The sequence below is a fragment of the Myxine glutinosa genome, chromosome 9 (assembly GCF_964187855.1).
Source record: "Myxine glutinosa chromosome 9, kmMyxGlut1.1, whole genome shotgun sequence".
Classification (NCBI taxonomy): Eukaryota; Metazoa; Chordata; class Myxini; order Myxiniformes; family Myxinidae; genus Myxine; species Myxine glutinosa.
This window is the reverse complement of record NC_136269.1, coordinates 61,635,676-61,659,342: the sequence shown is the minus strand read 5'-3', so window position 1 is coordinate 61,659,342 and position 23,667 is coordinate 61,635,676. Positions and strand designations below refer to the sequence as shown.

Here is a 23,667-nt window from a genome sequence, read left to right as displayed (position 1 = left end):
AAACTTTTTATTATTTTCCCTTTCTATTCGAAATCCGTGTTCGGTTTTGATTATTTCCCGCTTCTTCTTCCTCCCCTTCTGGCGCCTGTGCCTGTATAGAAAATCCACCATTGACACGAACGCCTCAAAGTAAGCTCGTTTCCATCCGTGATTTCCCCGGTCTTAACCGAGGGGGAGTCACGCGACAATAGGGTTATCTAGTTCCGCCAAATTGTGTCTGACTTCTGGTGACCTTCAGGATAAGATTTCTCCAAATATTCCCATCCTGCACTGCTTCCCAAAGCTCTGGCAGAGACCGCTTGGTTGCAGCATTTATCCCATCCATCCAGCACATACAATATCTGCCTCTACCTCTTCTTCCCTCAATGATACCCAGCATGGTTGTCTTCTCCAGATGATCGTTTTCTGCACGCATGATGTGTCCAAAGTATGACAGTCTCTGTTTCAGCATAATCATTTCCAATATACATGATGGTCTCATTTCTGCAAGCACTGATTTGTTTGTTAGGTCTGCCACCGAAGGTGGGCGTAGGTTGTTTTCACCCCTGTTTGTCTGTCTGTCTGTCTGTGCGCAGGATATCTCAAAAAGTTATGAACGGATTTAGACGAAACTTTGTGGACAGGTTCGGTGTGTGATAAGGAAGCATTGATTAGATATTGGTGAAGAGCAGTAAAACGTAAACTGTTCAGCCTGGTGGAAGTACACGCTCTACCTTGTACCATTCTACTTCTTGCAGCGCATGGAATTTTTAACATTCGCCAACAACACATTTCTAAACTGTCAATCTTTCTTTCTTTTTCACTGTCCCATGACTCACATCCATACATTACAACTGCAAATACCAGAACATTCACCATCCTCCTCTTGGTTTGTTTTGTCACATCTTTGTCTTTCCACATCTTTGTTAATTCGGACATTTCTGTTCTCCCCAATGCTAACCGTCTATTAATTTCTCCTCCATATTTTCCACTCACTTCAATCCTGTATATAAAGATATGCATTTTATTGGCAAGGGTTATACGACATTTTTTGCCATTGCCTTCCCAGCTTCAATCTTAATCCTGGAACCTCTGGTGTCCCAGCAGGTAACACCACTCACTGCCTTTCATCAGCACACATTAGTTGGCCAACTTAACCTAAACATGAAGTCTGTAATACTCATCTATGATCTATCCTACACGAGCACATGAACCATACTAATCTTATAGGCCTTACATTTGACTAAATCGCCCTTCTCCCACACATAGCAATTCAATATCAAGAAGATCATAGCTTTTCAAGGTGGCTTGCTGTAATTGTCATAGAAAGACGATGTTAAATGAAGTTTCTTTTCTGTCAGTTATTGATTCTTTTTGTCCGGCCACGGACTTATGATTGGCTCCCAAACAAGTTAACCATTCAGAAGCCCTGCTGCTATGCACTGTGTATCCGCGAAGCGTGCAGGGGAGGAGGCACGGGAGTACAGGGTGGCAGTTTGGTGGCAACTCGAAACATTGTCTGCCAATGCTCTCGCTCTCTCTCTAGCCCCCGCTCATCATACAAGACGCTCGCAGATCCCGCGGGTCCAGCTCACGGGTCTCCCACGTTCCAGACCTCCTACTCGCGTGTCCCGCATGTCGAGGGTCGTCCATCTCCCACCCATAGATCGCTTGGCTCAACAACGTTCGCATCGTTTGGGATGCTGGCAGCGACATTCCGGCACAGTGATGATTCCCAACCTCCATCAATGGGAATTTATTTACATCGTTTAATTGTTCACTTAGTCATTTGAGCGCATTCTGGGTGGACAGAGCAAGATAGAATAGTGACGTAGGGAGAGAGAGAGAGAGAGAGACAGATAGACAGACAGACAGAGGGAGAGAGACAAAGAGAGAGAGAGAGAGAGAGAGAGAGAGAGAGAGAGAGAGAGATAGACAGAGGGAGAGAGACAGAGACAGAGACAGAGACAGAGACAGAGACAGAGAGACAGAGAGAGAGAGAGAGAGAGAGAGAGAGAGAGACAGATAGACAGAGGGAGAGAGACAGAGACAGAGACAGAGACAGAGAGAGAGAGAGAGAGAGAGAGAGAGAGAGAGAGAGAGAGAGAGAGAGAGAGAGAGAGAGAGAGATACAGACAGAGAGATACAGGGACAGACAGAGAGACAGAGACAGAGATATAGGGACAGACAGAGAGAGACAGACAGAGACAGACAGACAGAGAGAGACAGACAGACAGAGAGAGAGAGAGAGACAGATACAGAGACAGATACAGAGACAGTGAGAGATACAGAGACAGAGAGATACAGAGAGATAAAAAGAGTAAATGATTGTGTGGAATACGAAAGTCAGTACCAATTATGTTGGATGGCTCCAAGTGTCGCTTTAAGTGAACTCTGCGTGGATCGAAGCGCGCATCCCTTGGTGTTTGAGCCGGCTGTCCTCCACTGACGCTGCAATCCCGCACGGGTAGTTGGCAGTCCCCTCGCCACACGCTTCAAGTTACGGAATTGGGTTGCTCCCTGCCTCCCCAGAAGCCTTGGGAACAGCGAACAGAGTGAGAGCCACGTTGGCCGCCCCCTCGCAACAATACAATAGTGCAGAAGGAACCGTCGGCGTGACGCTTATGCGCGATGGAGAGCTTCGGCGAGGTGCAGAACACTCTGCTTCAAGATGACTGCCTGATGGGCTTCAGGAAGAATGGTCTCGTCTCCGTTTACCTGTCCTCCTGCCGAGGGGTCGAGGGACTGGAAAGCCCCGAGCCGCGAGACTTGTACGAGCAGTTTCTCGATCCGTGCATCCTGCAGCACGCGGTGCACTCTTATTACAGCCAAGGTGTACAGGTGCGCGCACCTAGCCTCGAGTCGCCCGCGCTCTCGGGAAGGCCGACCGACGGAACGTTATTGGGTTGCTGCGAGACGACCTTTATTGAAGCCGATTGCTGGGCCGGGAGTGAAAACGGTGCGAGGCCGGTGCTGGAAAAGGGCAGCGAGTCGTGCGAACGTGTCTGCGGACTGGATCCCAGCTCCGGGTCGCCGAACATCCAGACGGTGTCTTACGACGTCCAGGAAGACGGGGACTACCACGACCTCGAGGTGCGTTACATACGCCTTCTACCTTTACCTGCTTACACCGATGGATGTAATTGAAGTGGGGCTGTTGGAGTACGTTCGTTTTATTTATCAGCGTCTGTTCTGCTCAGCAGGTGTGCTAGTATTTGCGCACACCTGTTTAACAATTGCTTTTTGTCCCTAATTTACATTTGCTATGTAGAGAGCAAAATCAATCTGGTCACGTGGGTGCAACCTTTACAATAATTGCACCTGGAGCATTTACCTATTCAGACTCCCAGATCGCACAGAATCGGATAACATTCTGGACTCGATTATAAAACATGCCAAATGTGTCATTTTGTTTCACATAACTGTGTCTATGACGTGTCTAGTTGGTATTGATTGGGTTTCAAAGACAAAAACAGATTTTGTAATGAAAGAGAAAATAACTGATGTTCTCAGTCTCTTCCAGCGTTTTATCTGTAAGTTCTTCGCCAAAAATGGCAGTACAAAAGTGTGATGTATGAGGGATGAGGTGTAGAGAAATAACCTGTCTCTATGAATCACCTGTTTGTGTCTGCTAATGGACCAACTAATCACCATCAGTTTTCACTTTTGCTTGTAATGTCCATTATCTCTCAAAGCACCTTCATTATGTTCATCGCTTTACTTAAACTCATTATACACAACATTACTTCGTTCAAACAGGTGATTTACATGATATCAATGGAGTAACAAGAGCGGTTTGATTGGGGCCATGAGGACATTGTAACAGGACGAAGGAGGATTGTATTCAAATGTGCGTTTTTAATGAAAAATAAGACCGTTGTGTGCAGATACTGGGGGTTAAATCCGAATTCCTGCTCAAATCCACGGTGGTTGTGCGTCTGCGGCATAGCTGGGAAAAGTAAATGTTATAACACCACTAGTGTAAATTTATTCTTACACACATGTGGGATGTTCAAAAAGTTATGCGAACGAGATACCCACAATAGCCCAAGGCAAGCAAAAAAGATAAAACGAGGTGGATATATACTGTATATAAATAATATATATATATATATGTATATATACACACACACAACATGGATTCCTTTTCTTCTTTTTTTCTTTTTTTGGGGATACAAGGTCGAGGCTCGTGAAAGAGCTAACATTAATCACACAAAAAGTTAAACCGACACATAAAACACGAAATAAGGGGAGAGGTAGACAAGATTGGGAGAGAGGGGGAAGGACACAAACACAACATTTGAGAGCAGGGACATCGAGAGAAATGTGGGAGGGAGAGGGCTTGGGGGGAGGTGGGAAAAGGTATCAATATATATTACTGTACATATATACAGTATATACATGCAGCTACCCACAGAAATTCCATTTAATGTTAAATCTGACTTCAACACTGTTATGCAAAGTATGTATAGTTAAATATATAATGGGAATTTAATCTTTCCTAGCTATGTGCTCCTTAAAGATGACCCCCCCCCCCCCCCACCCCCTCTGGCCCTCCAAATCCTCAACTGGGCATACCCAAATCCTCTTCAACATGTTGGATCATTCAAATCGCTTTAAAAAATTCTGTTTAAAATTTCTAAATTCTCACGTTATGAATTCACCTTTATATTTGTGTCATATAAATCAGCATGCAACCCCGAGGTTAAACTCTAAATTTGATGGAAATGCACAAATACCAGCCTGTGTTGTATTGTACTTTCCATACATGTTTTCATCTTTCAAAACCCCCCCAAAAAAAATTCCAATGTTTTTTTTTTTTTCAGCTGAAGTCAAAGTAGTCAAACTCCTTAATTCGGCCTCTTTTATATATTGGCCCCTCTAGTAATAGTAACAATGTCCTTCCTCAGATATAGTGACCAAAACTGAACACAATATTCCAAATGAGACCTCACAAAATTCCTGTACGGTATTAATACGACCTGTTTTGATTTATAATCTATCCCCTCTACAAATACAACCTAAAACCCAGTTTGCTTTACTCCTAGCTGCCTGGCACTGTGCTGTCTGCTTACTCCCTTATCTATTACCACCCCGAGATCCATCCTATGCATAAGAAGCTCCAAGACTGCCCCCATTGCATTATGCAATCTCTAATTTTCATTATCTTACCCATCCCCAGCAAATTACACTTCCTGGTGTTAAACTGCATCTGCCAATCTTTCGTCCAATCTGTGAAAGTATTGAGACTTTCCTGAATCTGATCATCCCCCTCTCTGCTGTCTACCCTCCAAGATTTGTCTCATCTGCAAATTTGGAAAGCCTACTCTTAACCACATTATGCAAATCTTTGATGTAAAGTATGAATAATAAGTCTTATAACTGATCCTTGAGGTACCCCACTTACACCCTCTCATCGAGACATCCTCCCAATCACAGACACTATTTGCTTCCAATCACTAAGCCAGTCTCCAATCCAGTTAGCTACTCTACCTGTCACTTAACAAGCCTTCATCTGAGCCAACAGCCTTCAATGTGGTACTTTATTAAATGCCATCTCTAGATATTAGATATATAATACTATTCACTGCACTTCTTTCGTCCACCCAGTCAGAAATTGCATCAAATAACTCCAATTTCCCCTTTGGAGATCCCTTTTGACAATCGTTAATTTGTTTGAATATAATCAAATCCTTCCCTACTGGTTGTATTAATTAACGTCTCCAACATCTTCCCCACTATTTAAGTCGAACTAACAGCTCCCCAATTTTTATGTGAATAGTTTCTTAAATAGTGGTGTTCCATTTGCTACTCCCCAATTCTCTGGTGCCTGTCCTGCTTCCAATGAGCTGTGAAAAATATCAACCAGCATCACGCTTATCTGCTCCGCCACCTCTCCAAATTATCATGGATGCATATTTTATCTGGACCCAGAACTTTATCCTCTCTTAATTTTCTAATTTTTTTTTGGATAAAGCTGCATATTTCAGACGTCCATTATGTGAAAACGTAAACTTGAGATGTTATACTACTTGAAAAATAGCATATGGAATATTCCCCCCAAATGGTACCAGTAACTCAAGTTTGAGGGTTGGACCCACCAACTAATAAACTCAAGAAATTTGGATTTGACATCATAGGACGAATATAAGGCAAGAGTACAGAAGATTAGCTTTTATTCCTTGTTATTTCTATACATATATGTTTTACCATTGCAGAACAATCGCACTTTTTATGTTCACTCCCCCCATTTTAGATAAGCATATGTATTGGAACAAATGACTGACAGGTGTTTCTTATTACCCACGTGTTTCTTGTTACATTAATTGTTTACACATTAAAGAGCTGTGAATGTCTAGTCTAGGCTTTAACCTTTGCTTTGCCTCGAGAGTCTGCCTTTGGAGTCAGTAGACATAAACCAACATGAATACAAGATTTGATTTTTCCTTTTATAATAAGTGTCTGTTAAGGAAAAGCAAACATTTTGGAAGATAAAATAACATAATAATTAAATTAGAACCATAGCACAACAACTGCGCAAATCAAATACAACAATGTGGAATATCTTGAAAAAAGAATAAAAACCACTAGTGTACTTATCAATAGACAATGGCCAGGTCGCCCAAGGAAAACAACTGCAGTTGATGATAGAAAAATCATCACAGCTGTGAATAAAAACCCTCAAACAACTGTCAGTGATACCACCAACAACCTCCAGAGTGCAGGGGTGCAGGGGCAGTATGCAGAAGACTTTGATAACAGAATTACAAAGGCCGCAAGATGCAAACCTTTCATCAGCACCAAAAATAGAAATGGCAGATTAAAATTTGACAAGTACAGAGGTGAACCAGTGAATTCTGGAACAAAGTTTTATGGGGAGATTAAGGTTAGAAACCCTACAACATAAACAACAACTGAAAATGGCTGCAGTAAACGCTTGCAAAGCATCTCAAGGGAAGATACCAAGGGTTTGTTGATATCAATGGGTCACAGGCTCGATGCAGTTATTGCATGCAAGGATTATGCAACCAAATACTAAGTATTGTACGATTTTAACTTCCTTTAAGTTGATCTGTTCCCATAATTATGCTTTGTCTGTAAAGAGCATATCTCAAAGAGTTGTGCACAGATTCGGACAAAATTTGGCGGAGAGGTTGGGTGTGTGACAAGGCCGAAATGAATAGATTTTGGTGAAGATCTGGATCCGGATACGAGAATTTTTAAGTGTTCCCTCACTATTGAGGGATAGGGCTAAAAACAATATACAGTACAGTACAATATATCAAAACAAAACGTTGGACGGATTCGGATGAAACTAGACAGATGAGTTGGTTAGATGACAAGAACAAGCCAATTCGATTTTGGTTCAGATATGGATCCAGATCCAGCCTATCAGTGGGATACAAAAAGTAAACTGTTCAACCTGGTGGAGGCATGTGCTCTACCAGGTTCTGTTCTACTTTATTATATTTATCATTGACTGACACTTTGTCTTAACAGAATAAATAAAGGGTGAATACATTTGAGAGAATGATGAAAATTTATGTGAGCAGTCCGACTATGCAATGGAGTGCATTACAACACTGTTCGGTAAAGATTGTCTTAAACATAATTAATCCACAAAACAATTCAATCAATCCCAAATGAAGTTGAGGCAGTTCTCAAGGCAAATTGGTGGTCACACTGATTATTGAGAAAATGTAGACAGATTTGAATTTTCCTTTTATAATAAGTGTTGTTCTATCCTTAATCGTTCATGGAAATTCCTTGAAAGTGCATTTTGGTTTCATATTTTAATGATTTCCTTTGTTATCATGTCTCATTTAATAAATTTTCATACTGTGTATATATATATATATATATATATATAATACTAGCAAGGATACCCGTCTACGACTGTTGCAAATTGGAAGGATTCTTAAAATTCATTAATTAAAGGTGAACGCTCTGACTATATCCGACAATGCCTAAGATTGGGGGTATTGATATCAGAAATTTTTCAGCCAAACAGACCTAAAACATTAAAAAAACTTTTGTACATACATTTTGTATAAAATATATTCTATAATTTATATAAAATATAAACACTAAACATCATTATTCTCTTTCGACTGGATGGGAAGATAGTCGGCTGAGAAGCACCAATTCTGGAGATTCGCCTGTTTTGATTAAAAAGTTTTTCCAAAACAACGTTTTTTACAAACTATGAAAGAGCATCTAGTCCAATACACTGGCCATGAGACTGTCACAGAGGTTGCCATAGTTATCAGCGAGTAAGCTCGTTTGCTCCCGGCGGATAAAGCCCAGTCGCTCTGCCTCGATTTTAGAATATACATCTACCAGAAACTGCTGAAAGAGTCGTCGCATCTGCAGTATGTGATTTCCCTCTCTCACCATGATGTGGTAGCTGTAGTACTGCAGCTGTGTGAGTTTTTGTCCATATTTTCCAGTAGCATTCCTGGCCACCAGGTGGATAGTGTAGCCATCCATTCCATATTTGAACACTATGGGGTACTGTAGTGCATCATAAGATGCATGCAGCTCACTTATCCTTTTGAGTGCCCCATCGCGAAGTTTAAGGACAATATCTCTGGGTTCTGTTGGCTCATTGTCCATTAAGATGGCGACTTCTGGTGCAGACTGGGCGTTGTAGCGGCGTGCATGCTCACCACGTGGTCGCTTGTTTTCGCGGATGATTATCTGGTGCTCTTCCGAGTTATCTCCTTCTGCAAGCATATCTCTTGCAGTCTTCAGCTCACGGACCAGATGGTTATTCTCGTGGAACCACTTTGTGAGCATTTCAATGATGTGTGGTTTGAGGCTGCTGTGGTTCCTGGCAGTCAGCTCTTTGGCATGTGAGTCCAGGAAGTAGACCTGTAAGAACTTTGGCTGACCCTCTTCAGGCGGGAGCAAGCTGCCAATGCGGTGGAACGCTTGACCTTGGATAGGGAAGCTCGGGTTCCAGCCCTGTACTTCAGCTTCCTTATGCCCGAAGCTCGTCATCGCAAAACTGCCATTATACGTTCGAATGTTGTCAAGGAAGTGCTTGCTGAGGAGACCTTCGCCAGAGAGAAGTTCCTTCAGGAAGGGAGGAAGGGCAGGGAAAGGCTCAAGGACGACTTTCCCATTGTTGCAGCGCACACCTTTGGTCTCTCCTTCAAACTTGTAAGCAGAGCAGTGAGTGCAGACTTGGTCCATTCGGCCGATGTCTGCGTAAGTTGTTGGGTCAGCCGGGTCATACGTGAATGCCTCCCTTTTGTTACTTGGTCTCCGGGCCCGAGCTCGTGCTTCTGCAGTGCGGTGACGGTTTGCCATGTGTCTTGCATCACACTCTTCCTCAGTCACATTTACTCGCCGTTGTTGTTGCCGATGAGCCTGTTCATTGAGCCTGGTCGATCGCTCATCTTGTGTCTCATTTACTCGCAGTTGTTGTTCCCGATGAGCCTGTTCAGTGTTCATTGAGCCTGGTCGATTGCTCATCTTGTGTCTCATTTACTCGCAGTTGTTGTTCCCGATGAGCCTGTTCATTGAGCCTGGTTGTTCGCTCATCTTGTGTCTCATTTACTCGCTGTTGTTGTTGCCGATGAGCCTGTTCATTGAGCCTGGTTGTTCGCTCCTCTTCGGTCTCCTGTTGTCTCTCAGTCTGTTTTCGCTTAGCTGAAGCTGTCGTCGGACCAATGCAGCTCTTCCCTTTTCAGGGCATTTCGGAGATTTTGATCAGAAACTACGTGGAATTAACCCTGGGTCATCTAAAAGCAGAAAATCGAAAATCCTCATGAAAAAGAAGAGAATAGAAAATCATGAAGTGAAATTTAATTGAGAAACTGCGGCATGTAAAATCAGAGAATCCAGAATCAGAAAAAGCGATCAGAAACTGCGTGGAAGTCGGAAGTCGGAAGTCGGAAGTCGGAAGTCATTGTCGTCAATTGAATGTCGCATTTATTTTTTATTCCCTGTCAAATGGCATTGGTCCCACATTCCGAACCCAGAAGTCGGAAGTCATTGTCAAATAAATGTAGCATGTATGTATGCTTCACTCTCTGTCACATGCCGTTGGTCCCATGTCAATTGGATGAAGTTGAAAAATTAACGTTACGAAATACGCTGATGACGTCATATTTTTAAAACCCGAAGTTTTTTTTTTAACATTTAAGGTGTGCTGTAGTTTCTCTGAGACGTACTGATTCTGAATATGCCTTTGGTTTTGCTCTGCGATGAGTAGTTCTCGAGTTATAAGAGGACAAACAAACAAACATACTTTACTGCTATATATATATATATATATACATATATATATATATATATATATATATATATATATATATATATATATATATATATATACTGTATATATGTGTGTATATATATATATATATATACATATATATATATATATATATATATATATATATATATATATATACACACATATACACACATATATACATATATATGTAGTAGGGAAGATAATACATGCATAGGTCCCATCGGTAAAAGGATAAAACTTCGCAAAAACATGAGGATGAGGGAAGTTTGACTTGTATTTGAATAACTGTTCCACAGAGCGATTGTTCCAGTGACACAGAGAGCGAAGATACTTTCTTTTCACTTCCACCTCGTGACCATCTTGGTTTGAGTGTGTTCTCAATGCTCTGCTGTTTCTGGCCCCTTGGAATTGCTGCCTTCTGCCTCTCACAGGAAGTAAGATTTCAATATCCATTAAGCTACATTTTGTTCTGTTATCATGTCAGCCGTGGTTTCCATTTCTTAAAGAGACATATCATCATACTAAAATACGCCATTTTTTTTTTTTTTTTTTTTTTGTATACTGAATCGAGGCTCGTGAAAGAGCTATGTGTCTGTCCGTCTGTCTGATGAATTTTTGACGCCAATACATTCCGTCCTTACTTATCCAATCTCAACCAAACTTGACAGGATGACCAAGGGTACATAATGAAGGTTGTAGCGCATTCATTTTCCCCCCTCCCCAAGGGGAGTTTCTCCCCCGAGCGGGTTTTCCCTGCCATTGCCGTCAATGGGTTGCGTGTTGAGGTGTATATCAATGTTAAATTAGCTTTATCGTGGCGTTTATCAAAGAAGAAGATTTATCGTGACGTTTTTCCAAAGACACTTTTAATAACAATATTAATGATAATCACATATTGTTAATGTTATTACAAAACAGTATTAATACTAATAATGTCCCACCTCCCCAAGGCATTTTTCCTGCAGTGATAACGTGCATAAATAGCCCATAGTTATAATGGCCTTTCCATGGGAGAAAGGGCTTCTACAGTAAGTACAAATATTATAAACCACAATCACGTATGTTTAGCTTTTTAAACAGTCCCTAATGCTCTTTATCATACGAAATGAAGAAATTTGGAGGAATCCCGACATCCGTGAAGTAAGGTTTACTGACAGACCTGAGCGAAGATCGATGGTACTGTGGTGGGCACAAGGGTCAATAATTCCGTGCACCAGTGGGTGGCGCGAGCGTCCAGGCGGGGAACTGAAATACATGCCCGGCCTTTCGGCTGATCGGCCACGCCCGGGGGCAAGGCGTGGCCTCGGGACATATATGCGGGCTCTAAGCTCGAGCCCGCCCAGTGCTGATATGCGAGCTTGTAATAAAGACTTGTTTGTATCCACGCGTTGTGGCCTACCTCTCTGGCAATCGAGTCGTGTGTGCACAGCACCACACTGGTGACCCCGATTGGTTCAGCCGTTGCTGACCCCCGAACGCGCCATGGCGACCAACGCCATCGCAATCAAACTCCCGGAGTTTTGGGAAGCGCAAGCCGACGTTTGGTTTGTGCAAGCCGAAGCTCAATTCCAACTCCGGGGCATCACGGCGGACGAGACCAGGTACTACCACATGGTCGCCGCCCTCGGGCCCGGCACTGCCGCCCGCGTCGTGTCCATCCTTCGGCGCCCGCCGGGCGACCACAAGGACGAGGCACTCAAACGTCTCCTCCTCGCCATGTTCAGGCTCACGGAGGTCGAACGTGCCGACCGCCTCCTGGACCTTCTCGCCCTCGGCGACACATGACCATCTGTCCGGATGGATTTCATGCTGTCCCTGCTTGGAGACCAGCGCCCGGATTTCTTATTCCGAGCACTTTTCCTACGCCAGCTACCTGTACAGGTGCGCTTCGCGCTGGCCGGTTCCAAAATAACGGAACCCCGCGCCCTGGCTGGAGAGGCCGACAAGTATTTCGCGGCCTGCGACACGCGGTCGGTGTACGGTGCTGCCGTAGTGGATCCCGGCACGGAGGCTACAGCGCCCCCTGCTTCCCTCGTGGCCGCTGCTACGCCCCGCCCACTACCGCCACCACCACCACCACCACCGCCGGCACGGCCGCCGCGGGGGCCACCGCCGCAAACCTGGTGCTACTACCATGCCAGGTTCGGCCGCAACGCTAAAATGTGCCGCCCGCCGTGTTATTTTGACGGGTCGGGAAATGACCGGGCTGGCGCTCACTTGCGGCCATGAGCGTCGGCCATTCCGGCACCCTCCTGTTCATCACGGACACCTCGTCCGGGCACCGTTTTCTTTGCGACACGGGAGCGCAGGTAAGCATCCTCCCCGCCTCCGCATCCGACAAGCAAGCCGCGGGCCGGGGCCCCGCTTTTCTTGCCGCCAACGGTACACCCATCTGCACATTCGGGAAGCGTTGCCTCTCACTGCGGTTCGGAGGGCAGCGCTTTCAATGGTCGTTCATCACCGCCAGCGTGCCAATGGCCTTCCTCGGCGTGGACTTCCTATGTGCGCATGGGCTGTTGGTCGACGTTAAGCGCAGAGGTCTCGTCCAGACTGAAACCTTCAGCTCGCTCGCTTGTTCGCTGAGCGGCTCGTTGAGCAGCTCACTGAGTGGCTTGCTGAAAGGTTCCGTCCCGGCGAGGTTAGTCTGTATGCTTCCGGCAGCGGACGAGTTTACTCGCCTCCTCGCCAGTTTCCCGGCCCCCACGTGGCCCACCTTTTCAGCGGTGGCCGTTCAACATGGGGTGGAGCACCATATCCCCACGGTCGCGCCGCCGGTCTATGCCCGGGCTCGCCGCCTCGACCCCACGAAGCTCGCCGTGGCAAAAGCGGTGTTCGCCACGCTGGAACGGCTGGGTATCGTACGGTGCTCCAACAGCGCTTGGGCCTCTCCTCTGCACATTGTGCCGAAGCCCGGCGGCGGATGGTGGCCGTGCGGTGATTACCGCCGCTTCAATGATGCCACCACCCCCGACCACTACCCGGTCCCGCATATCCAAGACTTTTCCGCCCGGTTGGCAAACACGACCGTGTTCTCCAAGGTGGACCTCATCCGGGGCTACCACCAGGTCCACGTCCAACCGGACGATGTCCCAAAGACGGCCGTCATCACCCCTTTCGGCCTCTTTGAGTTCCTGCGGATGCCTTTTGGGTTGAAGAATGCGGCCCAGGCGTTCCAACGGCTCATGGACAGCGTCTTGCATGACTTACCTTTCATCTATGTCTACCTGGACGACATCCTAGTCACGATCGCGTCCCGGGAGGAGCACCTGCTCCACCTCCGCACGCTTTTCGAACGCCTGGGCCAGCATGGCCTGATCATCAACCCCGCAAAGTGCCGCTTCGGCGTCGCCGCCATCGACCTCTTGGGGCACCGCATCACCAGGCACGGGGCCGTCCCTTTACCGGCCAAGGTGGAGGCCGTCATGACTTTTCCGCGCCCCTGCACAATCAAGGGGCTCCAGGAATTCCTGGGCATGGTCAATTTTTACCACCGCTTCGTGCCCTGCGTCGCCCAGCTCCTCTGCCCTCTGCACGAGGCCTTCCGCGGGAAGCCAGGCAAAAGTGACATCGCCTGGTCGGAGCCGATGGCCGCACCGTTTGCGGGTGCAAAGCTGGCCTTGGCCAACGCCACCATGCTGGCGCACCCGGCGCCCGATGCACCGATCGCCCTCACCACCGACGTGTCGGACTACTCGGTGGGTGCGGTGCACGAGCAGTGGGTGCGTGGTGCTTGGCAGCCCCTGGTGTTTTTTATCCGGCAGCTTTGCCCGCACGAACGCCGCTACAGCACCTTCGACCGCGAGCTGCTCGGGCTCCACCTGGCTGTCCGACACTTCCGCCATCTGCTCGAGGGCTGCCCGTTCACGGCTTTCGTTGATCACAAGCCCCTGTGTTCGCGATGGCCAAGGTTGCCGAGCCATGGTCGGCCCGGCAGCAATGTCACCTCTCTGCCATGTCCGAGTACATGACGGCCATCCATCACGTCGCGGGTAAAGACAACCCGGTGGCGGATTGCCTTTCCCGGTCCGTCGCGCACGCGGTCCACCTCGGGATCGACTATGCCCGGATGGCGGAGGACCAGACCACCGACCCCGGCATCCAGGCCTTGCGGACCGCCGTCATGGGCCTCCACGTCACCGAGGTGCCGTTCGACGTCACGGGCGCGGCCCTCCTGTGCGACGTCTCCCTCGGCCGGCCTCGCCCCATCGTGCCCGCTGGCTGGCAGCGCCCGGTTTTCGACGCCATCCACGGCCTGTCCCACCCGGGCACGAAGGCCTCCCAGAAGCTCGTCACGGCGAAGTTCGTCTGGCATGGCCTCAGGAAGGACGTCCGCGACTGGGCCAGGACGTGCCTCGCATGCCAGCGCGCAAAGGTTCACTGCCACACCCAGGCCCCGTTGGCCCCATTTACGGTGCCTGAGCGTCGGTTCGACCACATCCACGTCGACTTGGTGGGACCTCTGCCCCTCTCGCGGGGGTTCACCCACCTCCTCACCATGGTGGACCGCACCACACGGTGGCCGGAGGCCATGCCATTGGCGGAGACATCTGCGGCTGATGTGGCGTAAGCCTTCATCGCCACTTGGGTTGCCTGGTTCGGTGCCCCCTCGGACATCTCGTCCGACCGCGGCCCCCAGTTCACCTCGGAGCTCTGGGGCGTGGTGGCGCACGGGCTCGGCGTCAAACTGCACCACACCACGGCCTACCACCCCCAGGCCAACGGCCTGTGCGAGCGCTTTCATCGCTCGATGAAGGCCGTGCTCCGGACCAGCCTCCGCGACGGCAGCTGGGCCGACAGGCTCCCCTGGGTCCTGCTGGGCCTCAGGACGGCGCCCAAGGACGACCTGCGCGCATCCTCAGCGGAGCTGGTCTTCGGACAACCGCTGCGGGTACCAGGCGAATTTATCCCTGACTCCACGGCTCCTTGGTCCGTGGCGCAACAGCACTCCACCCTGCAGGAGACCGCCCGGAGGTTCGCCCCGGTGCCGACGGCACACCACAGTTGCCCGTCCTCCCACGTCACCCCGGAGCTTCGCACGGCGGAGTACGTTTTCGTCCTGCACGATGCCCACCGGCCACCGCTACGGCCCCCGTACGACGGGCCCTTCCGCGTGCTGGAGACCGGGGACAAACATTTCACCGTGGACATAGGCGGTGTCGCGGATCGTATCTCCGTGGACCGCCTCAAGCCGGCCCACCTCGATCTGGACCACCCCCCGCAAGCAGCTCTGCCTCCACGTCGAGGCCGCCCCCCAGCGGTCAGACCCCCGGCACCCCCCAGCCCTGCCGTCCCGCTACCCCCCAGCCCTGCACGCATCGCCAGGGGGCGTTTCGGCCGGGTCATCCGGCTTCCCCGCAAGCTCACCCTTCAGGTGCGCTGGAATTCTGGGGGGGGGGGCGGGGGCGTGTGGCGGGCACAAGGGTCAATAATTCCGCGCACCAGTGGGTGGCGCGAGCGTCCAGGCAGGGAACTGAAATACATGCTCTGCCTTTCGGCCGACCGTCCATGCCCGGGGGCAAGGCGTGGCCTCGGGACATATATGCGGGCTCTAAGCTTGAGCCCGCCCAGTGCTGATATGCGAGCTTGTAATAAAGACTCTTGTTTGTATCCACGCGTTGTGGCCTACCTCTCTGGCAATCGAGTCGTGTATGCACAGCACCACAGTACTCTATATATCCCACAAATGTTAGGTTAATAACATGGCCCTTTCTGCCGCTAATGTGGCGCTTTTCGTCGCGAACTTTTGAAACATGCTCCTGCTGTTTAACACAAAACTGAAAGAGGGAAGCCCTGATTGTGCTCATTTACCAAGCTGCTAGCTAGCACTTGCCAAGCCAGCCATTTCTTAACGGTTTTGAATTGAATGCTTGCTCGAATGCTTAAACAACTTGGCGATCTCTCCACAAGAAACTTGGCAAATGAACACACACCCAATGTTCTTGAGACCTGACCTTCGATCGACTGTAACCTATATACCCCAAAGAGGAATGACACTTTCTGCAGCTCCCATAGTGTGCGGGTGCACTAGTATGCAAAAAATGATAATATATATATATATATATATATATATATATATATATATATATATATATATATATATATATATATATATACATATATATATATATATATACACACACACACAGTCGGACCCCGCTATTTGCAGGGGATACGTTCCTGGAAAGTCCGCGAATAGCGAAACCCGCGAATAGCAGGGTATTGCTTCAATGTAAAAATAGGGGATAGGTTCCCGAGTCATGAAAATGTACGAATAGAGAGGACCAAACCACGAACGGTGAGGCAAAATCCACGAATGTCGAGGCAAAATCCTGAAAATGTCGCCGATAATCCAGGAAGGTTGATGAATGTCCAGGAAATGGTGAGATAAACCGGCAAATGTCGGCAATAATCCACGAATGTCGATGAAAATCCGCCAACGAATGCCGTGCCATTATTTCAATGGGGAAAATGGAGACAGCTAATTGCACCAATAGATACTGTGGAGTGTTTTCATTCTGTACAGTAACTCATAGGGATAACGTGTTATGTATCTGGTGGGACATCACGTGAACCATTGTTTACCTGTGAACGGTGGAATATCACGTGAAGCTATTCAAAATGTGAATAACGGGATATCCCACGAAACATTGTTAACCTGTGAACAGTGGTATATCAAGTGAAGCTATTCACAGTGTGAACGGCAGGATATTCCGCGAAAGCCGTGAAAACGCGAAACACACAGCAGCAAACGCAGAAGCAGCTCATGCTCACGGCTCATAGAAGATTTTTTTTGCGTATGTCCAGCTGCTTTGTGCATGGATGGTGAAAGATCAAAGGGAGGCGCAAAGTACTTCTCCCTTTATATAAGGGATCGTTTCTCTGTATGTAGCTTTTACATGGGGACTGACAATGTGTTTCTCGGCTTCTACTTTACGAAATTGGCTGCAAATTTCAGAAGTAATTGCTTTGTATTGTTACGGAGGCCGGAGCGGAATCCCACTCCCGGCACCAATGTGTTACGGTGCTCGGACAGGAATCCCGCTCCTGAACACCAAATATGTTGCGGCCCGGGGTTCGGGTTTACTACGAGGGGGATAACCTCCGTCTCCTCCTGAACTTACCAGACCAGTGGCTGCCGCGCACGAATAACTTTGTGCTTAGCAGGTTGTGAATCAGAAACTACGAACGCCGATTGGTCCGGCGCGCGATAGCTTACCTGTACCACGTGACGGACCCAATTGGGGAGTGTACCATACCCTCCGGTGGTACACCAGTTCAGATGGCCGAGCGAAAACCATTGGTAACCGCCGGAGTAATGCTAATATGCCATTACGACCGATTGTTAACCTGGGTGCAGGCAATGGCGGATCAATGGAGGAAAAGACTTTCACGGACAGAGAGAAAGGAAACGTTTTAACGATTTGATTTATTTACAAACATTTACAATGTAATTATTTCAATGGGAAGGAAAAACGGACGAGAAGCAGGAACTTAGCTTGTTCTACGCCTTATTGTGATTACTACAAATAAACACTACACGGGCCCAGCACACTTTCACGGGGGAGGGGAGGGGAACGAACGAACAAACGAACGTCGGAAACCTGAATCTATTTGCACAAAGGCCACGATGTTCCAGATGCCTCTCCTCGCGACGGCTTCCGTCCTGGTGTCACCACCAAGCAGCATGAACAGGTAATGGTGATCCTAGCACAGATAGGCAGAGTGAGATCAATCGTCAGCACGGCAGAGTGACCCAGGCCCCAAGAGAGGAGCACACGTGCTTGGTCAACAATGCAGGCCCCAGGAGAGGAGCACACGTGCTCAGTGAACCGAGCAGAGTGAGACAGTCCCAGAGTCGACAAAGAGACAAGCCCAGAGTGTAGCAATCTTGCAGACACATGATGAGTGCACAAGAGACAGGCCCAGAGTGGAATAATGCAGGGGTAGAGGCCTGTGAGAGGGAGACCTGCCAAGAGAAAAAATGTCCACGTGCTGAGTGGGCCGAGAAAGAGCGGCCAGAGAGAGAATCATTGACTTTTAATCTCCCTTTTATTCACCTTTGCCGAGCGTGGGGGTGGAGGGGGAGGGGGAGGGGGGTGGATCTTGGAGGTGTCCTGGCTCCCTATTGGTGGAGCCCATTACTCTGCCCCACAAGCTCCCTCAAAGTGATTCAGGCCCTGATTGGTGGGTTTCTGAACATGGACACCATGGTGTGCCTAAGAGCCTGGTGCATTGCCTGGTAAATTATCCTTTATGAGAGGAGGACCTGTTTTTCCCTTTCCCCAAAGCATAAAGACATACTGACCCGAAATAAGGGGAAGGGGCTAAGATAATGGTCTGCTATGAAATAACTATTCTAAGGGACCTGTATGGTGGTTGGCATTACTTTTTAGTGGTTTCCCAAAACCGCAACAGTATGTTGAAGTAATATGTTCCAAATTTCAGCAACGTCCGTTTATGCATTCGTGAGTTATATTTAGAAAACACTCGAAATCACGTTGGTGTCTGTCCGTCTGCCCGTCTGTCCGTCCGTCCATCTGCCCATCTGCCCAAAATGTGTTGGCGCTCACATCTCAAGGACTATACATTGAAACTAGCTGAAACTTGGAATACAAATTGGCCAATAGGTCTAATTAATGGCTTTTGAAACAAATTTCACCTAAGTGCCATAGTTTTTGCTTTAAATTAAATATATATAAATATATCAACATAAATAAATATATGTAAATATATACACACTTTATAACTCTTCAAAATATTATTACACAAATGTAATGTGCTGGCCCAATGGCCTAATGGATAAAGCATCAGACTCCCAAGCTGGGGATTGTGGGTTCACAATCCCATCTGGGTTGAATATGCTTCTTCCCCCTTACTTGATCAAGTCTTTTATATCGTCTTGAATAATGAACAAATGCACATCTTGTACAATGAAACGTAATTCTTCTTAAACCTGAATTTCAGCGTCATTATGAGTATTGCACCACATCAAATTGCTTATTGTATGGAAATCAAGGGAGGCGCCAAGCGCCCCTTCCTTTTTTTGGTACGGTTTCTCTGTATGCAACTTTAAAATGGGGACTGAAAATTCGTTTCTCGGCTTCTACTGGTATATTGTACATATCAATATACATATATACACACTCTATACTCCTTTAAAATATTGAAAAAAAATAATTCGAACGTGCTGGTTTAATGGTCTAATGGATAAAGCATCAGACTCCAAAGCTGGCGATTGTGGGTTCAAATCCTGTCTGGGTTGAATATTTTTTCCCCTTACTTTTCCAAGTTTTTTTTTCGTCTTGAATAAAGTATTGTACGAAGAAAAATGCATTTTGTTCGTATTTAAAATGTATCTTGGGTAAAATGCCAGGAGCATAGATAAGGCCCCTTTATATGGTACGTGCCATGTGGCAAACTATAGAAAAGAAGGGATATTCTTGGGTAAAATGCCAGGGGCATAGAAAATGCCCCTTTATGTAAGGGTATGTGCCATGTGGCAAAGTATAGATAAGAATGGCCATTCCATAGCTTGTAGAAAATGCCAAACAATACAAAATAAGGGGCAATCAAAAAATTTCGTGTGCATGCTGGACTACCCTTGTGTTCTGAGGAGGAACCAAGTAATGCTCTGTAAAAGTTCATATAAAGGGGCGCCCAACATCTGGCAAATAAAAGACATTTAATTCTTCATGCAGCTGTATGATTCAAAGCTGTATGAATTGTAGCTGCCTTGCTACAATAACACCGAAAAAGCCGACAGAAACACAGCACAGTTCATCGGGCAAGTAAACCCCGCCCCACGACCGCTGACATCATCCGAACATTCCCGAATGACGGCTAGACCCCGCCTTGATAACTGGTGGTGGAGAAACCATGCCACGAGCTTCATGACTGGTTAAGGAGCCATGGGATGATGTAATGGGATGTCAGGATTGGTCAGGAGTGACGTCAGCGAGGGACAAAGGGGGTTTCACCCCTCCCTCCCTCTCTCTCGCGCTGGCTTCGTGTGGGGCGGCGGCTTTTGCCTCTGGCTCTCGGCTGCGGCTGGCTCGTGTGCGCTTTTTGGAGAGAACATTTCGGAGCTTTGGGGAGCCTTTGCAACATTGGAGGGGGTGTTGTGTTGACGGTGGTGCTTTTTGGAGATGGAGGAGGTCGTGAGCAGACCGAAGGAGGCTGTCCTGTCAGCTTGCCTCACGCCGGCGGCTGGCTACGGGCACAACTCCACGCCATCTTGTGTTTGTATATGAGTGAGTGGAGGCGCCTCAATATAGGAATTCGTTTTACTTTACCTTTCGTTTTGTTATCCTTGCATTATTTTTTCATTAAATCCATTATTTGTTGCATTTTATTTCCTTGTCGTGTCCATTTACTTGTCTGTGGGTTCGAGTCATTGAACCCAATAGTGGCTGTCCGATCAGATAAGGCTTCGGCCCCCACCCCCCTCCCGCCTTCCCCCCCCCTCCCCCGAGCGCCAAAGATAATCCCACAAAGTTTAGTTATATCCCACGGAGTTAAAGAAACGTTCGGCTATCTGTCCAAGGCTTGTCTTCATCGGCTACGGACTTGACAATATCTTATTCCCTATGCCTATGGGGAGTACTTGACAATGAGCCATGTTTCAATTTTTTCCATTCAGCGGTTTTGGAGATAGAGGTGCAACGTTTTTCCAAGATGGCATCTGTACGATGTGACCTATGACGTTATAATTATGAAAAAAAAAAAATCTAGAGGCAGAGGCACTGCTATTGTGAAAATTTCATATCAATTGGACCAACGATTGGTGAGAAAATATATATATTTTTAAAGCAGACACGCACATATGTATGTACATACGACACATGACACACGTACACACGCATCGATCGCTTAACCCCGCTTTTCGTTTTGTGAGCGCAGGGTAAAAAAGGTCGTAGACTGCAGATTATGAAAATAACATGGGGACATGGTCGTTTGTGAAAAGGAGTAACTATTTCACCATTTTGCATACATTAATACATCATATGTACATGGTCTTTAAAATATTTCTTGGCCATTCATTTTGAAATCTCTGAAAAACTTCTCCAGCTTTGACATGGTGTCTTGTACAGATGCGTCAGCGTAACGTTTTGGCTATGAGTCATATTTAATTATATGACAGGTAGAGAATGTATCAGTCTCTGTGTTCCTTATAATAGGGCTTTTCGTATGGGTTCAGTGCTATGATTAAATTGGGAGGATCATAATGACATCTTGACATTAACCAGCTTATGCTTTTCATTTTGTCAAAGCCACAGGGCAGATACTGACTGCCCACAATTAGTCTTTTGGACTGTTTATAATTGGATCCATATGATCCATGACTTTACGAGTTCTAAACCGCTATTTTGCTGTGGTACATTGTGTTTTTTAAAGCATTGTTTTAGACTTAGATTGTTATATACTTGGATATTGAGCAACACTGTTTAATTTTTTTTTCCTTCTCATTGCAGACGAGCAAAGCAATTGTGAAGGGGGATTTCCTTCGAGCTTCGACAGTGTCGCGAAGAGCTCTTTTCCTTGCTGTTCTTTCCATCACCATCGGAACAGGGGTTTACATAAGTACAGCCGTGGCCTTAGTTGCTTATCTTTCTAAAAATGGCCATGGCTGATGAAGGCTTATCCACAGGGAAGCTCAACGTGTAACAAAACATACAGACCTCTTTAAGTGGGCTGTCAAATGCAGGAAATGTGCACAGATAGTTTGAAATAAGACTTAGGGGCTGGCACTCAAATTAAAAAGTCACATTATTTGTATAAACTCCATGAAAAACACATTCCTACGAGTTTTTCTTCAATTACTGCAATGAAAGTAAGAGTGCAAACTTGAATTCTGATGTACTGTATTCTGTTGCAGAGTGTCTGTGCTACTAAAGCAGCTTCTTGGCAACGGTTATACACTGGATAGTTTGCCTTTGCCTTCCCAGCAGTAGTTAGGGCAGGAAGATGTAACTTAGCCATGGTGCAGGCAAAAATTCTCAAACAAGAGGTGTTTACACATACAATATTACATTGACTACACTGTCTTTAAATTACATACACTGCCTGCTCAGCATCACAAGTAACAAGACGACTTACTCTGACAGGTCCCTGATACATGGCAATCTAACCTACTCGAAGCACACAGACCATGTTACACTTACCACAGTCTAGAGCTATGGATCCCCTCCCCCCCCTCCCTCCACATAACATAATATTACATATGGGCTGCCAGGATGGCCTAGATGTATGCACCATCACTGTAAGCTGTCTAACCTCGGTTCATATCCTAACCCAGCTATAAACTGTCATCCCGGTTTTCAAATGCAGAGTGATTCATCAGTGTGTGTGTGTTTCATCCTTTCGATTGGACTTTAAACTGGTGTCTAGTCTACTGGTATTAGTTGTTAAAGTCCCCACAGTGTCCTTCACAAAAAGGAGGCAACTTACCACTGGCACCATGGCCTAATTCCAACTTCCTGTGATAACTATTGCTGGGAAAGCAATAGCAAACCATCCACCAAACCTCTTGCCAAGAAACTGCTTTAGCAGTAGTGGGCCTGCCTTCAGGCAGAACACCAGAATACGAATATATATATATATATATATATATATATATATATATATATATTGTTACGGATCTGGGGTCGGCGCTCCCCTTACGAAGGGGGGGGTCAATCCTCTTGTCTTTTACACTGGCTGATTCCCCCAGTCCTTGAAGTATGACGTCATGCCCGGTCAGCACTGAATAGGGTATTAGGCCTATCCATCCTATGACCTAAGTACCAGCGCCTCCCAGTACGCAAGGAAATACTCCCGCTCGTGCCGCAGTGTAATTGATGGATTGCGCCGAGCGAAGCGAACTGCGGCGCGAGCCGTTTATCAAGGGACTAAACCCGATTGCGAAGCGTTTGGCCGAAACCGCACCACAGGAACTCAATGGGGAAATCTCTAAAGCGATTGGATGAGGAAGAAGAAACCAAAGGTAAGAAATAACAGGGGTTTATTAATTATTTACACAAAACCCAAAGAAGAAGTAGAACGAAGTAATTTACAGTGAAGAGGAGGAAGCAGATACACAGGGCAAATCCTTATACAAGCTTAACTTATACCCCAGACAACACAGAGGACAGACCACGGACTTACACGACAAAGGGAAATTGCAGGCAGAATTGAATGGCTGGAAGGAGAAGATTCAGGTGGGACACAGGGCAGGCCGGTCCGGGCAAAATGCGCAGCAGAGAGGTCCGCACCAAGTTCACAGTTTGGAAGCGAACAGCCGGCGGCTCCACACGGCAGGGCTTTCTGCAGCAACAGGTCCCTCCTTACTCGTCTACCTCGAAAGCTGCTTGCCAATCTGTTGCGTGGCGGGACGTATATCTCCTCATCTGCGCGCGCGTCTCTGAAGCTCTATCCTCTCTCTC

General features: G+C 47.0%; 2 protein-coding genes across 2 annotated transcripts in view; both read left to right on the top strand.

Annotated features, from left to right (window-relative positions):
* ABCD4 (ATP binding cassette subfamily D member 4) overlaps window positions 1-23,667 on the top strand; it is a 680,822-nt gene that overhangs the window by 69,561 nt on the left and 587,594 nt on the right. The gene's annotated exons all lie outside the window — the stretch shown is intronic.
* Window positions 1,473-22,032, top strand: LOC137434700 (synapse differentiation-inducing gene protein 1-like). Its single transcript, XM_068127849.2, has 3 exons — window positions 1,473-3,072; window positions 10,543-10,680; window positions 21,718-22,032. The coding sequence occupies exons 1-3, from the start codon at window positions 2,611-2,613 to the stop codon at window positions 21,874-21,876; spliced, it is 759 nt and encodes a 252-aa protein (XP_067983950.1). The 5' UTR covers window positions 1,473-2,610; the 3' UTR covers window positions 21,877-22,032.